Below are 18627 nucleotides of genomic sequence, written 5' to 3'. Positions count from 1 at the left end.
GACACGTTTAATCAGTCACAGCACCTTCTCCATATATATACCGCACAAATCTTGAATTTCAGTTGCATTTTTACCTTTATTGAAACAATAAAGCATAACAGACTGAAAATGTGTATTTTATTTCCTCTTGAATATTAAAATAACTGTACAAAAATTCATCAATTTTCATAAGTTTTATGTTTTTTAAGTGCATGCTGATTGACAGCTGTGATAATATAATCTAATGATATTGTTTTGAAGACAACTAAGCACTACTAGTGCCATCATACAGGAAAAATTAAGCAAAGTTTTTGGCCAGCCCAGTATGATTATTTTCTGTAATTCCTCATTCATAATTCTGAAGTCCAAGAAGTTTGAAAACATTAAGTTTTTGCTACTTGGCATGAACAATAATTCATTTTGCCGCAGACATGTTTTGATGCCTCAAATTCTGCTGAACATATAAGCATACTATATTACTTACCTAAAATCCAAAAGACACACGTGGCCCCAACAATTCTGAGAAAGAGACTATCTGTATATTCCAAATTAAAGTGTTACCTGATATTCAGGATCCAGTCTAAATGAAGAGTCTCTTGAAGAATAGGTATCATTTAAACTACTTTCTCTGCTTCCAGACATCATCCTAGCACTTAAAGAGCTGGGAGGCTGAACAGAAATTCTTCTTGGAATCCTTGAAGGTTTAGACTCCATTCTTAAGATTTCCTGTGAAACCAAATTTTGATTAATGGCCTTTGGGAAAGCATTTAAACTTTTTGTTCTTTATCCTCCTTAATCATCAGCTTAATCAAGAATCACAGACGCAAATTAGCTGTATCTGGCATAGTGAATTATAAGACTATCATCACCCCTCTTCTACAAGGCAGAGATATAAACTCTATCAAAGGTTCCCTACTGTCCATAAAATGAAGCACAACCTAATAAAAGTGAGATGAGGAACTGAGGTTTGTTATTTCCAAAGCCTGGGCTCTTTTCCTTGACCAATTTTATCTCCATATAAAATCCTATATGAATTTGCCCTTAATTATCTATTATCTTGTTATTCTTATTTATTTTTGGTGTTCAACACTCATTCCATAAACATTAGTTATACTGTACTATTTGCACACCCCTTAACACAAAATGCTCTCACAGCCCTTTCACATTCCCCATTCAATTCTTGGTTATGGTCTTAAAACAGAGCTTTTCTTTGTGTGCCTTGACTTTATATATACTTTCATTAAGACAACATACTACCTTATGCTATCACTCATTTTCCTCTCTGTCCTTCTCAAAGTGAAAATAACTTCTAAGTTTTCTTCATTAAAATATTCCTCTAAATCTATTCCAAAAGATACCATAGCTATACCTAATTTTTAACTATATATACATAAAATCATACAGTATGTACTCTTTTTTGTCTGATTTCATTTGCTCAACACTGTATTTGTGCGATTTATTCATGTTGTTTCACCCAGTTTAAGTTCACTTGGTTTCTATAGTATTCCATTGTATCAATACATACAATGTATTTGCCCATTCTACTAGGGATGGACACTAGAGTGTCTCCAGTTTTAGGCTATTACAACAGTACTGCTATCAATATCACTTTTATAAATTAAAAGAATAATAGTTATTTTAATAGTTCTTAAACAGAACAATAGTTCTGTTTAAGTATCCTGGCAAAAGGATTTACAAAGAGGCCTCAATAACTGAGACAGGAAATGACAAAAGCAAGTATCAAATGAAAAAAAAATCACAATCATCTCTTCAACTTTTCCCAGTTATCAACTTTCAAGGTCAAGAATTATTCCTTTATTGTTCTGGAAGTAAGGGGAGCATCAGTGCACTTCACTTACCTACTTTATTAAAACATTTGAACACGGTATCAGGAAAACAGGAAAGAGGATGAAGAGGGCAAAAAATTAACAAAACATACGGTATATAGTGCAGGAGACATTCAACAAACACTAAAGATACAACACAAACTGAATATCATTAAAATAACTCAGCTAAGACCATGTAGCTAATGAGAAACCAGCTAATGAGTAACTTTTATACTATAGGATATAATTAAATTTAAAAAAGACTCAAAAAAGGTCAGTTTTGCATTTCTAGTTACACATGATGAGTTATCCTTATGCATCTATTTTGGTCCCCTTTCCCAAAATCTGTATAAAAGGACAGTAAATTAATCTAAAGCTTTAACCATGAAAAAAACAGGAAGGGGACCACAGAAGGCATAAGATTTGAATGTACATTTGAAAAACCCAAAGTAGAAGAATTCAGCAGAAAAAATTAAACTATACCCTAGACATTTAGAAAAAGGTAGAGTGAAAGAGTCAAGACCTGGAAGCATAAAGTACCATAAAAATGGCTGAAAATCTAGTTGCTGACTTTAAATCTGTAGCTGGAATAGTAAAACACCAGATATTTCCCAAAGTTCCATTATTCCAAAATTAGGGTATTTATTCTCTGGAAATAAGGATTTCACAAGCAATAATTTTCCTTAAATATGTGGAAATTAAGTATAAGGAATAAAAGAAAAAATATATATACTGTATTCAATGTTGAGACCCAAAGCTGCTTTCCTGGTTTTGTTTCTACAATACCGTTCAAACACTAAGGGCTTTTCCCTCTTGGATCACCAAACAGAACATCAGAGAAGATTTCTGGATATCAACATTTGGAATGTTCCTAATTACAAATCTAGGTTGCCACTAGATCATCCTACCCCACAACCAAGTCCACTAGTAACCAAGAGTTTCTTCTAATCAGCTCTTTTAGGGCTTCCTTCTAGTAGGCAAATGTCAAGGATCATTAAACATCCAAGGAAGGCCTCCAATATGAAAGACACCAAGGTAATCAACAACAAAAAAAGGTTGGAGAAAATGTGAGGAAAGGAGCTAATTACTATCCTCAAATGATTAAGACATTCATTCACATAACAGGAAGCTTGAGAAAACAATCGAGTATGACAAGCTTGTGGATATTCAAAATGTAACACACTTCTTAAAAAATGTGATACATTATAATAATCAACATAAGGCTTAGAAGCAAATTAAGTAAACCTCCCCGAAATGAAAAAGGTACCTTAAAAATAGAACTATTAGACTTCCGCCAAGATAGAGGCATAGATGGAAACACTGTGCCTTCTTGCACAACCAAGTTTAAAGACAACAAAGTTTTAGTAATAAAAAATGCAGCCAAAACACAGAAAATCGAACTATACGGAAGTCCAACAACAACAGCAGCAGCAAACCTTTCAGCCAGACCGGTGAGAGGGGTGGAGCCAGCAGTGGAGCGCGGTCAGGGCAGGAAAGATCCCCCAACCCAGGCGCAGAGGCAGCTGTGGGCGGATCCTAGGTGTGGGGTAGCAACGAGTGGACCCACTGAGGGCACAAGGCAGCAGGCTGACCGAGGTCACACAGTTGTGTGCAGATAAACCAGCGAAGGAGCAAGCAGTGAGACAGAGTGAGCAGTGAGAAAGAGCGAGCAGTGAGAAAGACCGCGCAGGCCCCAGCAGCAGGAAGCAGCAGAGGGGACCCCCATTGCCCTTCTTTGACCCCGCCCCTACATACAGTGTCACAACCCAGAGACCTAGGTGGCCCCACCCTGGTGAACACTTAAAACTCTGCTCCTCATACATAACAGGTGCAAACAGACCAAAACATGGCTCAAGAACTCAAAGCCCCAGAGCCAGTACTTCTAAGCGACCAAGAGCCAAACTTTCAGATGCACAGTTTAAAACACTGGTGATCAGGATGCTCACAGAACTGGTTGATTTTAGTTACAAATTAGAGGAACAAATGAAGGCTTCACTAAGTGAAATGAAGGGATTGCACAGGAAACCAATAGTGATGGAAAGGAAACTGGGACTCAAATCAAGGGAGTGGAGCATAAGGAAGAAAAAAATGACCAAACAGAAAAGGATGAAGAAATAAGAATTTGAAAAAATGAGGAGAGGCTTAGGAACCTCCAGGACACCTTTAAACTCTCCAACATCCAAATTACAAGGGTACCAGAAGAAGAAGAGGAACAGCTGCAAGTGGAAAACTTATTTGAACAAATAATAAAGGAGAATTTCCCCAATCTGGCAAAGGCAATAGACTTCCAGGAAAGCCAGGAAGCTCAGAGAGTCCCAAAGAAGTTGGACCGAAGGAGGAACACACCAAGGCACATCATAATTACATTAGCCAAAATTAAAATGAAGGAGAGAATCCTAGAAGCAGCAAGAGACAAGGGGACAGTCACCTACAAAGGGCTTCCCATCAGACTGTCAGCTGATTTCTCAAGAGACCTTACAGGCAAAAAGGGGCTGGAAAGAAGTATTCCAAGTCATGAAATCCAAAGACCTACATCCAAGATTGCTCTATCCAGCAAAGCTTTCATTTAGAATGGAAGGGCAGATAAAGTGCTTCTCAGATAAGATCAAATTCAAGGAGTTCATCATCACCAAGCCCTTATTATAGGAAATGTCAAAGGGACTTACCTAAGAAAAAGAAGATAAAAAAGATGAACAGTGAAAGGACAGCAAACTCACAGTTATTAAGAACCACACCTAAAACAAAAGCAAACTAAAAGGACAGCTAGATCAGGAGCAGAACCACAGAAATGAAGATCCCATGGAGGGTTAGCATCAGGGGAGTGGGAGGAGGAGAAAGAGGGAGAAGGTACAGAAAATGAGTAGCATAAACGGTAGGTAGAAAACAGATAGGGGGAGGGCAAGAAATAGTATGGGAAATATAGAATCTACAGAACTTGAGACATGTGATCATAAACTAAAGGGGGGAGAATGGTGGGGGAGGGGGTGTGCAGGGTGAAGGGGAACGAAGGGGGAATAGAACTATAATGGCATAATCAATAAAATATACTTTAAAAAATCATGCTTCACAATATAAAATGTATTGGCACAGTAAAAGCATAATCCACAATAAAAAAATAGAACTGTTAATGGGAGTTATCAATTGGACTATAATATGGTTACAGAAGGAGCAAATAAAGAAAAATATTACAAAATAAATAAAATAACCTTTCTATGATGAAAGGATACAAATCTTCACATTAAAAGGATTCAAAGGTACTCAGCAGATCAATGAAACGAGTTCAACACCAAGCACAGGTTATCATCTTGAAATTTAAGAACACCAGAAATAAAAGCGAAAAAGGTCACATATAAAAGTAATCAGAATGGCATCTTAATTACACCTCTAAAAACTTTTAAGACAATGACACAATAACTAATGCTGAGAAAAATGTTTAGCCTTGTGTTTCAATCTGAGAACTAAATGTAAGATAGATAATAGGACACATTTTCAGGCATGTAAGATTTTTTTTAAAAATCACAAAACAAAACAAAAACTACAAGAAGCTGAATGAAGAGCATGTACTAGGAAAATGGGAGTGTAAGGAACTAAAGAACCAGTCACAATATCTAGGCAACTATTACAAAGGTATACAGGAAAGCATAGGGAGCAACTTATTGAAATTGGAGTAGGACCACAGATAAAGGAAGCAAAGTTCTAAGGAAAAAGATAGTATCAAAAACTATTTTTGGAATGTGGCAAAGATGACACAATTGGATACAAGTGGAAAAATTAATTTAATAAATTAATTTTCTAACTTGGGAAAAGAGTTATTGTTCAAGAAAGGAGGTATTATATATGGGTGAACTCAAGATATTTAGTTTTATTAATATAAACTGTCTGATTCTGCTACACACATGCTGTGGGATGGAGGTGGGTAGGGGAAATAAAAACAATGGTGAATAAGGAAAACATACAATACTGAAAAATCAGCAGTATAAAATACATCATTTATAAATATAAAGATAAATCCCAGAACAGCTAAAAGTTGGGGGCTGCTACCTTTGAAAAGTGGGACTGGGAATAGGGAATAAGGTAAAGGGTGGGGCAAAGAGCTGCTGTTTTCCTTTTAAGTAGGATAACCGTATTTCCTGGTATGCCTGGAAGTCCCAGTTTATGGCCAGAAAAGTCCTAATTTGTGCTCATTATTTCAGGACGATTATTAATAGTGCTTGAGTTTTTCTTAAAAGTGGCCTACTTTGGATGATACAACATATATATGGTCACTTCAGCTTTTTATAAGCTATATACATATGTCCACACATTTTTTTTTTTTTTTTTTTTTTTTTTTTTTACTAAAAAGAGGTGTATCATGAGGTGGACTTTTTAAAAGAAAGCATACACGAATAAAAAGATGATTAATGGTTAAACACTGGCATGCAAAAGCTCATAAAAAAACAAAAGACTTAAGTAGCATTTTGTTATTTTACAAAGAAGGCTATGAAAATACTAAACAAGGGACTGTATTTATGACATGAGGATTTTAACAGGGAGACAAAATCCTTTTTAAGATACAGGCCTATAGATAGTTCTTCAATAACAATAATGCTTCTTAATCATATTTCTCATAGTTTACTTTGACTACATTTACATCCAATTCTTACTTGCGTACTTGCAGAATTTAACTAACCTAGTAGGAAATCTGCTCAAAACAAACCTCTTGAGAGAAGACAAAGAGGCAGAGTCCTTTGAGAGATATAATTTATCCTGTATTAAACTATTTTTGGGAACTCCTCTACATAAACTGATTGAATTTTGACAATGTAGGTGTTACCAGAGAACTTATATAATATGGTTGCATAAGTTGTAGGTCAAAAGCACAAAAAATAGTAAAAAAAATTTTAATTGCAGCCCTTAAAAAATTTCTACCAGACCACTTGTAAGAGGCATAATTTTAAGTTCATTTATTTAAAAGATAGAACAAACAAGCCACACAAATAACCACGCAACTTAGTTATATGTGCTATAATGAAAAAGGTATAAACAAATATAACACACCAGCAGGAAAAAAAGTATTTGAAGCTTAATGCTTTTAACTAAGACACAAAAAGTTCGTATTACAACATTTCCTCAATGGTCAACACAATGCAATCTTAGTTTCCTTCTGTTGCTTTATATAATTTGTTTTCTAAATAAATTTAGATTTGATTCCGAAGTTGGACAGTCAAGCTCTCTGGTGGTAAGATAAAAACTTACCACACCAGGACTGTGACCCATGTAGACTTTACAAGTATGTGCCTGTCTGCCATGCCTTGCCACTCAATTTACATACAGCACTCGTCATTGCTATGAAAAGTTCCGTAACACAATTTGCACTCTTTTGAGTCTCTGAGATTCCCTGAAGTCCTGAGCATCATGAGTCCAACTGGAATTTGGCTCAAGTTCCTTATCAGTAAATCTATGACTAAGCTGAGGCACTGACAGCAGCAAGAGATCTCATTTTCCATTTGCCAGAACTTGCTTCAAATGTAGAAAGACCAGCTAAAAAGCCACAAAAATCTTATGGTCAATATTGGAGATTGTTACTTTACTGAACTTTCCAACTTTGGAAATAAAGTCTTTTGGATAAAGCTGATATTTAACTACTAGTTTACCTAATTCATCAAAGTTTTATTTAAATATGTGCCCTCAACACTGAGGAATTTTAGCAGAGACTGCCATAAGCAACAGCAGTGGAAAACAGGTATTTATACCAATTCCTTATTTTTTTAAAAAGAAATCCTCACCATAGGGTATGTTTACTGATTGATTGAGAGAGAGAGAAAAACACTGCTCTCTTACCTTCATTATGCACCCCACCCAGGGATCCAAACTGCAACCTTTTTGGTGCACAGGACAACATTCCAACCAACTGAGCAATCTGGCCAGGGCCCAACTCCACAATCTGTGCTTTCTGTCCATCTCATAAATGTATGACATATGAGCTACTAAAAAATTTGACTACTTGTTTCATAAATAATTTTATTTTGCTGGGCTTCCCAAGGAAACTCTTTGAAGAGCTTTTTTAAGCAACTTCATGTTTTTGGTGGCCTGCTGAACACTATAGAGGATCTTTATACCAAAAAAGAAGTTTCCCCTTCCTATAAACAGCACAATTCAAATATATTCTGTGGAAATAATTTTTCCTTAAATTTTCTCTTAATCAACATAAAAAGCCTTAAGGAATTCTATATCATTGCCTGACACACAAGATTTTCTAAGTGATTCTCTATCTGATATTATCTGCAAGGTATCAAGATCTCATACTCACATGCTAAATGCAACTGAAAAACTATCTCACCACCTACACTAGAATACAGACAATATTAAATTTATTTTTACAGTGTTTTTCAACAAGGCTTTACTTGGCTATCAGGCCTACGCTGGGTAAACCAACAAAGTTTGTCTATAATAGAACCATGTTAGGCTTTGTCCAAAGGGAAGTCATCATTAATCTACACATTTTCTTCTTTCATATTTTACTCTACCAGTAATGGCACCATTTCCCAATCAAACTTTCAACTGTTTTCTACTACCTTAGAAATCTCAATCTCTGGCCCAACATCCAGAATTCTCACCTACCTTCCCCATCTAATTTCCAACTACCACCTGAAAAAAACCCTAGACTTAGCTCAATTTTTAAGAGTCAAGTTACCAAGTACCTTGAGTACACCACACGGGATGGTAAACTCTAGGAATGCAGTAAGTAGTAAAGCCTATTTTCCAAACTCATATTTCAGGGATAACAGGAGTGAATGGAATTAAATAAATAACTACAACAGCATATAATAGTAAATATATATAAACAAAATGCTATGGAAAAGAATCTTCAGTTCTTAATAATGGCAGATTACTCAAATCAAGCCTTCCCCCAAAATAATAAAAAATGTTAGATTAAATATAAAGAACATTCTTTTAAAAGCAATGAAGGGTTGACAAGATAATAAGGAATTACTGGGTCGATATGAAAGGGAAAATGGGAATCCAAAAGTTCATGAAAGTACAAAAGCCTCTTATGTCCTGAGGGTATTTGTAAATTCCAAAAAATTTAAATTTTTTGCCAATTTCATGAAATCAAAGCTCAGGACATACGGGCCTAAAATGAGGTGGCCCATTAGAAATCTAAGGGCCACCTCATCTTAGCTGAATTCCAAAAAGTCCCCCAAAACAGGTTAAAAGTTAAATCAGATGCAAACTGGTTCTTGTGCAGATTTGAAACTAACATTGTTATTTCCTGAATAGTAAACAGAAGTTCAAACCTTGTATTGGGTTTAAGGTGGTATCATCCTAGTAAGCTACCAAGAACCAGAGAAGCAAACACAAATCTTTGTGGAGGAATGTGACTTCATGCTAGTCTTCAGGTTATTTCTATAATCTTTCAAGTATACTGAGCATGGGGCACCAAAACAAAGTCCTTGAGATGCAATATACAAGACAAAAAAAGTCAAATCAAGTATTTCAAGTAGATTATATAAAACAATTATATATTTACAATGTTTAAATAAAGAGAAAGCTTAAAAATATGTGTAAGGAAGAGAACAATGCAAAAAGCTCATGTGAAAAACGGACTTAATTTTTAGAACTGAAACATACACTAACATAAACAAACGTAAATGATACCACAATGAAGGCATGCAAAACAGAATATTCTGTAGGATAACTGGTCTGGACTTACCAAAAAGTAAATGTCACAAAGGAAAAACTGGAAGTACCATACTATTCCAGTTTGAGACTAAAGAAACAAACTCCAATGCAATGTATAAACCTCGGCTGGATCCTGATTCATACAACACGAAGTATGAATGTAGACTGAATTTTAGTAAACTGTCATGATGCCTGCAACTTAGTATTAAATAACTTAATATATTTTAGAAAGTACAATATGTAAGAGTATATATATATATAGAGTATATATATAGCCTATATAAAGCAAGTAAGGCAAATGATTACACTGAATGTAGGTGAAGTTATACAGATATTAATTTTACTATTCTCCCAACTTTTCTCTGCTTGAGTATTTTCAAGCAAAACAAAAATCAAATTTGGGAGTGTTTCATCTCTGCTTGGTATATAGACAGCCACAAGAGAACATCAGTCCTACTCTAACATAACAAGAGTAAATCAGACAATCTATTAAATCACTTTTCTTGAGTACACTAGAACTGAGGCTGCAAGGCAACCGGGTGAAATGAACTACAAAGAATGGCAAGCCCCTCCAACGAGGAGAGATAGGACAAAGGTGGCCACCAAAACAGATAAGAAATAGCCAAATTTTCTTGAACTCTTAAATCCCTAAAGGCCAAATGTTTGCTAGTGTGACAGTTTAGAAACTCTGGGAGCCCTAATGTAAGACATCTTTTCCACAGGTCTCCAATGGGTGCTCATTAGAAGAATGAGGACAAACAGCAGATCTGAAGTCTCACTTTCTATAGTATGACCACATGGGTCCCTGCCTATGTTTGAGAGGAGAACCTGAAGACACTCATACACACTCCAAACCTTGAATGAGTACAAGGTAGTATCAGCTGTTACTAGGAAAGGAGTAGGAAAGCCACTTTCTGCAAGGACTCTGCACTAATACAAGGCAGTTGTCTTTAGGCCCTTAAAGGGCTATGAAACCTGCCTACCCAAGATTTTCCACCAATACAAGGCAGAGATCAGTTAGAAGGGACATGGGCAGTGGCATGTGCCTGCACTCTAGACTCTAAGAAGCAGGGAGAAGGTCAAAAATCTTAGGACAACCCCATCTTTGAGAATAAGGCACAGAACCTGCTGAAGAATGGAAGAGGATGCATAGAACTAAGAACACCATGAGCTGTGCTCCAAATAAGCAGCAACAGGTCTACTGCTCAGGAACTTAAAACAGCCTGACTCCTCTGTGGTACAGATGTGCAGGGACTACAGGAAGTTGAGGTTAGTGAAAGAATACTGGAAAAAAAATACTCTAGCATTCTGGGCCTCACATTAAGCACCACACGGTTTGGCAGTCCATTAATAGAGCACTATGAAGGTTTAAATTTAAAAAAGGGAATAAAAAAGCAATTAATAAAGCTCAAATCCAGCTCAAGGACAGACAAAACCAATTCAACCCACCACACTAACAGTCTGACAGAAGTAGAGTGTATCCATACTCAGGCAAAACTAATAAACAGCCTCTACTGTTTTTTTAATTTACACAGTCTCTACTGGTGTTATTGATAATGTCTGGTATTCAACAAAAAATTACAACACACACAAGAATGTCAAGAGAGAAGAATCAATGAAACCAGAAGAAGAGATAACCCCAATGTTAGCAAAGTGGGAAACTGATGACTTTAACAGGAAACAAGGCAAAGTTAGAAAAACTAGGGAACTGGGAAATAAGCTAGAAACCAACTATCTAGAATGAAGCATGGAAAAACACATGATAGTAAATACAGGACAGGATTTAAGACACAATGAGGAAGAGTCATGAAGTCTTTTGTACATTTAATTGGAGTTATAGAAGGAAAGAACTAGAGCAGAGAAAAAATTAAGATATTGGCTAAAAATTTCCAAAAATGATGAAGGATCAGTGTCAAAAGCCCAATAAACACCAACTAGAATAATTAGCAATTATACTAATCATTAGATTAGATACTCACACCTGACTACTGAAAATCATACTTAAGAAAAATCTGAAAATGTTATAGGAGTACTGAATGAGCAACCAAAAGTCCCAGATGAAAAAGACTTCAGAGGAGGTAACATATGAGTTGATCTCTGAAGAATGAAAACAGAAAAAAGAAGAAGGCATAAAAATACTAAAGCATGTTGAAGAATGTTAAGTATGAGGAGTGAAATTGAAGACATTAAAGAGGGAAGAGGAACAGAAAGGGCTCTGAGAGAATAAATAAAAGTAGATTATATCCAGACTGTACAGGCAATCCTATATTCCTTGCTCAGGAGTTTGTGCTTTAATAAGGCAATGGTTTTGAAGCTTTTCACTATTGTACTTTGCAGGTTGTTTTTCTCCTTAAGTATCCCAGAAATTATGTTCCTGATGATTATTTTGCAAAAATGAAACTACCAGTAGTCTTAGCAAACCTTTACCTAGTTTTGCCAACCCTCAATAGTATAGATTCATATACAGCTTCCTGCATTTGTTGCAACACTGAAATTCAGTAATTAATTACACTGTCCTTATAGAACCACGGGGAAAAACTACCAATTTACCTATAGGCTTAGGAGCTACTAAAGATTTTGAAACAACATCAGTTAAAATTAATCAAATAAACAAACTCAAAGTAAATCAGTATTAAGGACAAGTTATTAGGAACAGAGACAGTGGATCCAAGACAAATTAGTAAGGGCCCAAAACAAATGGATAGAAGGCAGATTCAATACAGCTCAAGTAGAAAAGAATGGTGAGGAGGGAGGAATTATTCAGAGCACTGACGAACAAATATATATATGTCTATGTAGTGGAGGCCAAAGAAACACACCAAGATGACTTGGTTTTTAAAGAATGAGGAGTCTGAAGGGCTCGAATAAGGTCTAGAAATATGTTGGAAATAGTTTTGAAAACATAGAACAGTCTGGGATGACAATATATTTTCAATCATCTACACTGATCTATTTACTTTTTCACATACACATACACCTTAGTGCCTTCTGCTTGTACTGTACCTTCTAGTCAGTCTTAGTGCCACTCCCCTCCACTGATTACATAATTAGTAGAATTTGGGGCATTATGAAAAAGTAAACTGAAAAACTTCAGGCAATATATAGGAGCAAAAGAGGTCTACTACCCCATTTAAGAGTAAAGCTTTCTGCCCTGGTTGGTATGGCTCAGTGGATTGAGTGCTAGCCTGTGAACCAAAGAGTAAAGTTTTGAGCACCACAAGCTGTCTATCAAGTAGGGTTTGGACTTTAAGTTTACTAAATTTGAAAAGCTATTAATTCTGAAGATCTGAAGATCAGTGAGCACAATGTTCAAATGCTTTTTGTTTACTCTGCTTTAAAAGGCACCACCCCTGGATGGTGGTGTTCAGTAGATTGAGTACTGGCCTGCGAACCACGGGGTCACCAGTTCTATTCCCAATCTGGGCACATACCTGGGTTGCAGGCCAGGTCCCCAGTAGGCTGCACACACACACAAAAAAACCCACACAATGACGTTTCTCTCTCTTTCTTATTCCCTCTCTTCCTCTCTCTAAAAAAATAAATGAAATCTTAATAAAAATAAAAATCCATCTTTAAAAAAAAGGTACCTCTCAAATAGTATGTATCCTCTCCCATCACTCTAGATTGCTGTGTTCTGTTACTATAGTAACAGTCTTGTTCAGGATCTGTCAAGAGTCACACAGTAGTCATAAATAAAATAACCAGACTATCAAAAGAACCCTGGCCCCATATATATATATATGGGCCCCATATATATATATATATATATATATATATATATATATGGATATATATCTATCCATAATTTCCAAATATTACAGCCCACACCTAACACTTTTCCTTTATTGAAAATATATCCATTAATAAAGGTAGTTTTTCCAAAACAGGAAACTGAGGCTAGGCAAGACAAATTAAACACTGCTCAATTTTTAGCACATAAGCTAACTTCTAACTATTTGCAGAAATATGATAGTTATAAGTGCAAGCTTTGATGTCTGTCCTTTACTTGCTATGACTCTATAGTGCCTAATTTCTTTACCCATAAAAGGGGCATAATAATAGTACCAACTTCACGGGTAATATGAACTTTGCTGGCACACAGTATGTATTTAGCAAACACTAGTTGTTATTGAGCAATACCACCAGCGTTAAAAGATTTCCATGTAAACAGCTTAGCAGACATTCTAATGGCTCTTTCATTATTTAATTTTTACTTTAACATATAGTTTAAAAAAAGACTTTATAAAGTCATTCAGATTCTGTATAGGAAGAGTCACTACATGGTAAAGAAACTTATAGACCTTACTTATATAAGTACATGCATAGAAATTTGAAAATAGCCATTATTAACATGTTAATGTGTCTCTGAATGGGTTTGGTTTCTTCTTTAATATACTTAGTTTTCCCAAATTTCTTTAATGCACTTCATCTTTGATAAATAAGAGAAATGGTTATTTGCAAATGAGACTTTTTTACAACTTACATTACAATAAAACCTATAAAGAACTAAGAATAATTCCCTCTCTGAATTTCTGTACTGCTTGTTTACATGCCTTACTATTTACATTCCACAAAGAAAATAATAAATACTAAACAATAAAGTACTGTTCTAGTAAATACTAAGTGGAAGATAAAAATTTCAAACATACAGAAAAGTAGAGATAATAATGAACCCCCATGTACCAATCTACAATTCACCCATCTTGTTTATTTTACCATTCTCTCTTTTAAAGCAAATCCCAATCACAACATTGTTAAGGATACCTCTTCTTAAAATGTTGTAAGTACACCCCCTTTATATTGTGATGTTCCTGGTCTTCCCAGAAGAGATAAAATCGTAATTCCTCACCCCTTCAGTGGAGGATCCTTTTTCAAGACTTACTCTGACTGAAAGAATGTGTAGCACTGCCCTGGCCAGGTGGCTCAATTGTTTGGAGCATTATCTCAAACATCAAAAGGTTGTTGGGTTTGATTCCAGGTAAGGGCACATAGGAGTACCTAGGTTCAACCCCCTGGTTGGGACGCCTGTGGGAGGCAGCCAATCAATGTTTCTCTCTCTCCCCACCCCGCCTTCCTCCTCTCCCTCCAAAAATCAATAAAAACATATCCCTGAAATGAGCATTAAGGGTAAAAAAACACAAAACAACAACAAAAAAGTGCAGTGTTAAGTGACATTATATTATTTTCCAAGCTGTATGAAGTCTGATAGCTTCTACTTTGCCCTCTTGGTGGCTGTCTACAGACAGCCAAATCATAAAAGACCACATGGTGCAAAATCTAAATATTAAGCAACACCAACTGCCAGTCATGTCAGTGATGCCATCTTGAACCTTCCAGCCTTCGAAATCCTCCAGCTGAATGATGGTACATGAGTGAACCCAGGCAAAACCAGTATAATCGCCCAACAGGCACACAAAACTGTAAAATAAAAAAAAAAAAAGTGAACAGCAGTTTTAATCCACCAGATTTTGAGGTTTGCTATGAAGTGATAAAGCTTCAAAACTTATCCTAACTTTTCACTTTCCTTTTATGACATCAGTTTCTAAGAAAAATCTGATTCTATTTCAGGGTGTACTTTAGAATGTCTTAAGTATCAGATGAGTTGCAGTTGCTGAATTACCTGAAGTACAACATTACTATACAATAAATTCATGTCATGAATGCCAGAGCTATTGCAAAAATACTACTGTATCGTGCTTGCCAATCACCTTCCAGAAGAACAAAGATAGCTACAATTCCATTATTTACTTCTACTTGGTACATTCTTTTATTAAAAAAAATCTGCTTCTGGGGGGGATATTTTTCTCAATAAGAAATCCTAGTTATTTTATTGATCCTAGTGAACATGGAGATATGGAAGCTATGGGTGGTCACATGAAGAAAGCAGTCTTTTGGGTTTTTAAAAGGTTTTTTTTTTAAGCTGACGAATACTTAAGACACAAAGATATACCCATCTTAAAAAAACAGATAAAAGTTTAATATCTCCATGAGAAAATATGAATATGATGTTAAGTCTATTCTCCAGTACTTTATGATATAATCTGTTCTCCTTTTTTAAGTGTATTTAAAAACCCTAAGTCTCAAGGTTCAATCTTCATTCTGTAAGTAGAAACAATTTTAGGGATTTTTCTGGAAAAGTGAGAAATATATTACATTCAAGTATAATAATCATAATGGAAAGATTAGAATTAGCTTTTAAGGTTAAAAATTTGCCCTCTTTTAAACCTGATGACAATAGTGGGTATATGTAATGTAGGCCAGTAGTGATTTTAAAATCAGGTGTTCAACTTACCTAGTCTAACCGGTAGAGCCACAGAGAAAGAGGGCAAGAAAAACCAGCTTTGACCATGAGTTCAGACTACGGAAGTTAAAAATTAAGGTCAATGAAAATTAAACCCAAGCCAACTCTCAAATTATAATTTTATCCTCCCACTTTGGGGTTTATCTTATGATTAGCAACTGTATTAAACATAGATTTTTGGGGATAAAACAATGACTTGTGAGAAGATAAACTATTTCATTGTAATACAATCCTGCTGTAGTAAATTGCATTCAAGTAGATCTTGAGTAGATCAAGTAGATCTAGAGGAAACTCAAAATGATAAAGTGATAAACCCAAAATCTTACTCACTTTAAATTGTAATCATGTTAATGTGATCAGTTCTTGATTCTGTTACTTAGATTCCTTAGTTCTTAAGTTTAACTTGTTGGTAAAAAAATGAGGTTTGGCCCTGGCCTGGTGGCTCAGTTGGTAGGAGAGTCCTCCCCTCCACCAGAAGATTGTGGGTTCAATTCCTGCTTGGGCAGGTGCCTAGGTTGCGGGTTTGGTCCTTGGTCGGGGTGCATTCAGGAGTTGGCCAAACAATGATGTTTTGATGTGTCAATGTTTCTCTCTCTTTCTCCCTCTCAGAAATTGGTAGACAAATCCTCTGGTGAGAATTAAAATTAAAAACTTTTAAAAATAAAAATGAGGTTTGATGGAGGCCTGTGCACTTCCCACTGTTTATTATTAGCACTGGCAATTATCCATAGTAACAGAAGTATGTATCAGCCAAGATAATCTGAAAACCATTTTTATTTGGTTTAGAGATGCTATAGCTCTCCATGTCCTCTATGTTAGCTATAGCTAACTTTTACAAAGTTAGCACAGAGCACTAACTTTGTAAAACACTAAAGAAGGTCTTTCATGTCCTGCTCTAACTTTGCAATTTGTTTCAGCTATTGGGAACAAACTGTCCACTACTAAAACAAATCAAGATACTATGACTTTATAATTTCCTTATCAACCTCTTAAGTCATCCTTGTCATCTTAGTTAAAGCAATAACTGTTAAATTTTCCCCAAGGTTAAACACACCTCCTCTGTGCTCCCAAGGTACTACTGTGTCCTTATACTAAGACAGTAGCATTTGTTTATACCTTAGTCTGATGACTAATCTGTGAGTTGCGTAAGGCATGTGGTGTGTCAAGCTCATTTTTGAAATGTGAAGCCTTAATCTAGAAGCCAGGATACAACAAATAACAAATTATAAAATAATGTAAAACATTATTTGCACTATTACAACTATTTCCCCTAAAATATAACAGTAAAATGTGAGTAACTCTTGAACATATACCAGTTGAAGAACTTTTGTGAAGTGGATACAGGATTAATTAAAAATCAGCTTCATGAGTGCCATGGATGACTTTTTACATTCAATTTGATTACATGATGACTTCAAGTAAAACATACATGCACTCTATATGGAGGCGTTTTTGTGCTTTATCTTGAAAAATAAGCTCTTTTGCTAATGTGGAAAGAAATCACTTGTACTTAAGTACGAATTTCACACATTTGTAGTAGAGAATTTACATAAATATATATTGTGTGAAGCTGTCAGCAATCTGTGGGGGACATTACAGGCAGAATACAATTTCAAGGTTGTTCAGACAAGAATTCATGAATATAATCAATTGGACTTTAGATACCAATTCAAATTGTTTGTATTCATTTAAAATTGATTCTACATGTATTATGTTGACTGTTATACACTGCCCCATCTAACTTAATCCTTACCTCTGGTCTAGGACTTAACTGCTGTATTTCTAAGGAAAATAAAGAAATTAAATAATTTATGGCAAAATTCAAGACTCGAATCCAGTTCTTCTGACTCTAAAGCTTCATACACCATGCTGTTTCACAAAATGCTGTAGAGCTGTAAATAAAATACTGACTCCAGGTCATAAAAAAACCTCCACTATATGTCTGCCTTAACAGTATACTGTTTTTGACTTTTAAGTCAGTAATTCATCTTTAACAATACCTTTTAGTTCTGTACAGAAATGGATGGATGAAAATAGGAGATGGGAGATTTAAAATAATAAACAAAGGAAAGTCAGTAAAAAGTCCTACAAAAGTCAAAATTTTTTTTTACCAAATTTAATATCACTTGGCACATTTACTTTTAATAGTGCCAAAGGACTCTAGTGATGGATTTATTGCCAAAACAGAGATTTTCCATATATATTACCTACTTCAGTATACAGAAAAAAAGTTATCAATTATAGTATTTTGTGTATGTGTGTGTACACGTTCTCAAGTCTTCACTACGCAGTTTCATCAAAATGAGGGAGTGTTCCACTACTGGTGGCTTCCGTATTTTTTACTTCTTACATCAACAGGTCCATTTTTATGCATATTATCACCTATTTCAATTTGAAACACACATAATTTACCACAAAACAAAAAATACTCCCCAAGAATCACGATATTCAAGAATAGGATCGATCATTGAGGAACCTAAAGACTCACCGCACCTGGGGGCTGAGAAAGCCCCTTCAATACGAGGCTGGGTGGGCAGAGCCCCAAGCCTCCCCGCCTTCAACTCCGCGTAAATGTAGTACCACCCTCGTGACCGGTCCGCCGCGCTTGGCGGGACCCTGCGTCCTGCGTACCCCAAATCGAAAGGCCGCTGCCTATGGCGAAAGCCCCTAGCCCTCACCCACAAGGCGTCTAAAGACTACAAATCTGCTTCCCTCAACTCGGCATAACCTCCCAACAGAAGGCCACCGGTGGAGGGGGCCTGCGACCAGAACCCCTCCATACCCGCGGTCACGAATCAAGCTCCTCCACCCCATCGTGCTTAGCAGGAAGCGACCTCCAGATCCCCAGGCCTGCACTTC

At 35.9% G+C, this 18627-nt stretch overlaps 1 protein-coding gene across 7 annotated transcripts in view; it reads right to left on the bottom strand.

Annotated features, from left to right (window-relative positions):
• MARCHF7 (membrane associated ring-CH-type finger 7) overlaps positions 1-18627 on the bottom strand; it is a 53044-nt gene that overhangs the window by 34181 nt on the left and 236 nt on the right. For 4 of the 7 annotated variants that reach the window (XM_037140437.2, XM_037140438.2, XM_037140439.2 and 1 more), the window contains exon 2: positions 541-705. In XM_037140437.2, the coding sequence (XP_036996332.2) occupies positions 541-693 (153 nt within the window). In that variant the 5' untranslated portion in view covers positions 694-705. Of the gene's footprint in view, positions 1-540; positions 706-13054; positions 13133-14766; positions 14886-18627 lie in introns of all 7 variants that reach the window. The other 3 variants (XM_053655153.1, XM_053655154.1, XM_053655155.1) reach the window with 3 other exon arrangements.

This window comes from Artibeus jamaicensis, unplaced genomic scaffold (assembly GCF_021234435.1).
Source record: "Artibeus jamaicensis isolate MK-2021 breed Jamaican fruit bat unplaced genomic scaffold, CSHL_Jam_final contig_936, whole genome shotgun sequence".
NCBI lineage: Eukaryota > Metazoa > Chordata > Mammalia > Chiroptera > Phyllostomidae > Artibeus > Artibeus jamaicensis.
The sequence above is the reverse complement of the archived record's forward strand: the minus strand, read 5'-3'. Positions and strand labels throughout refer to the sequence as shown.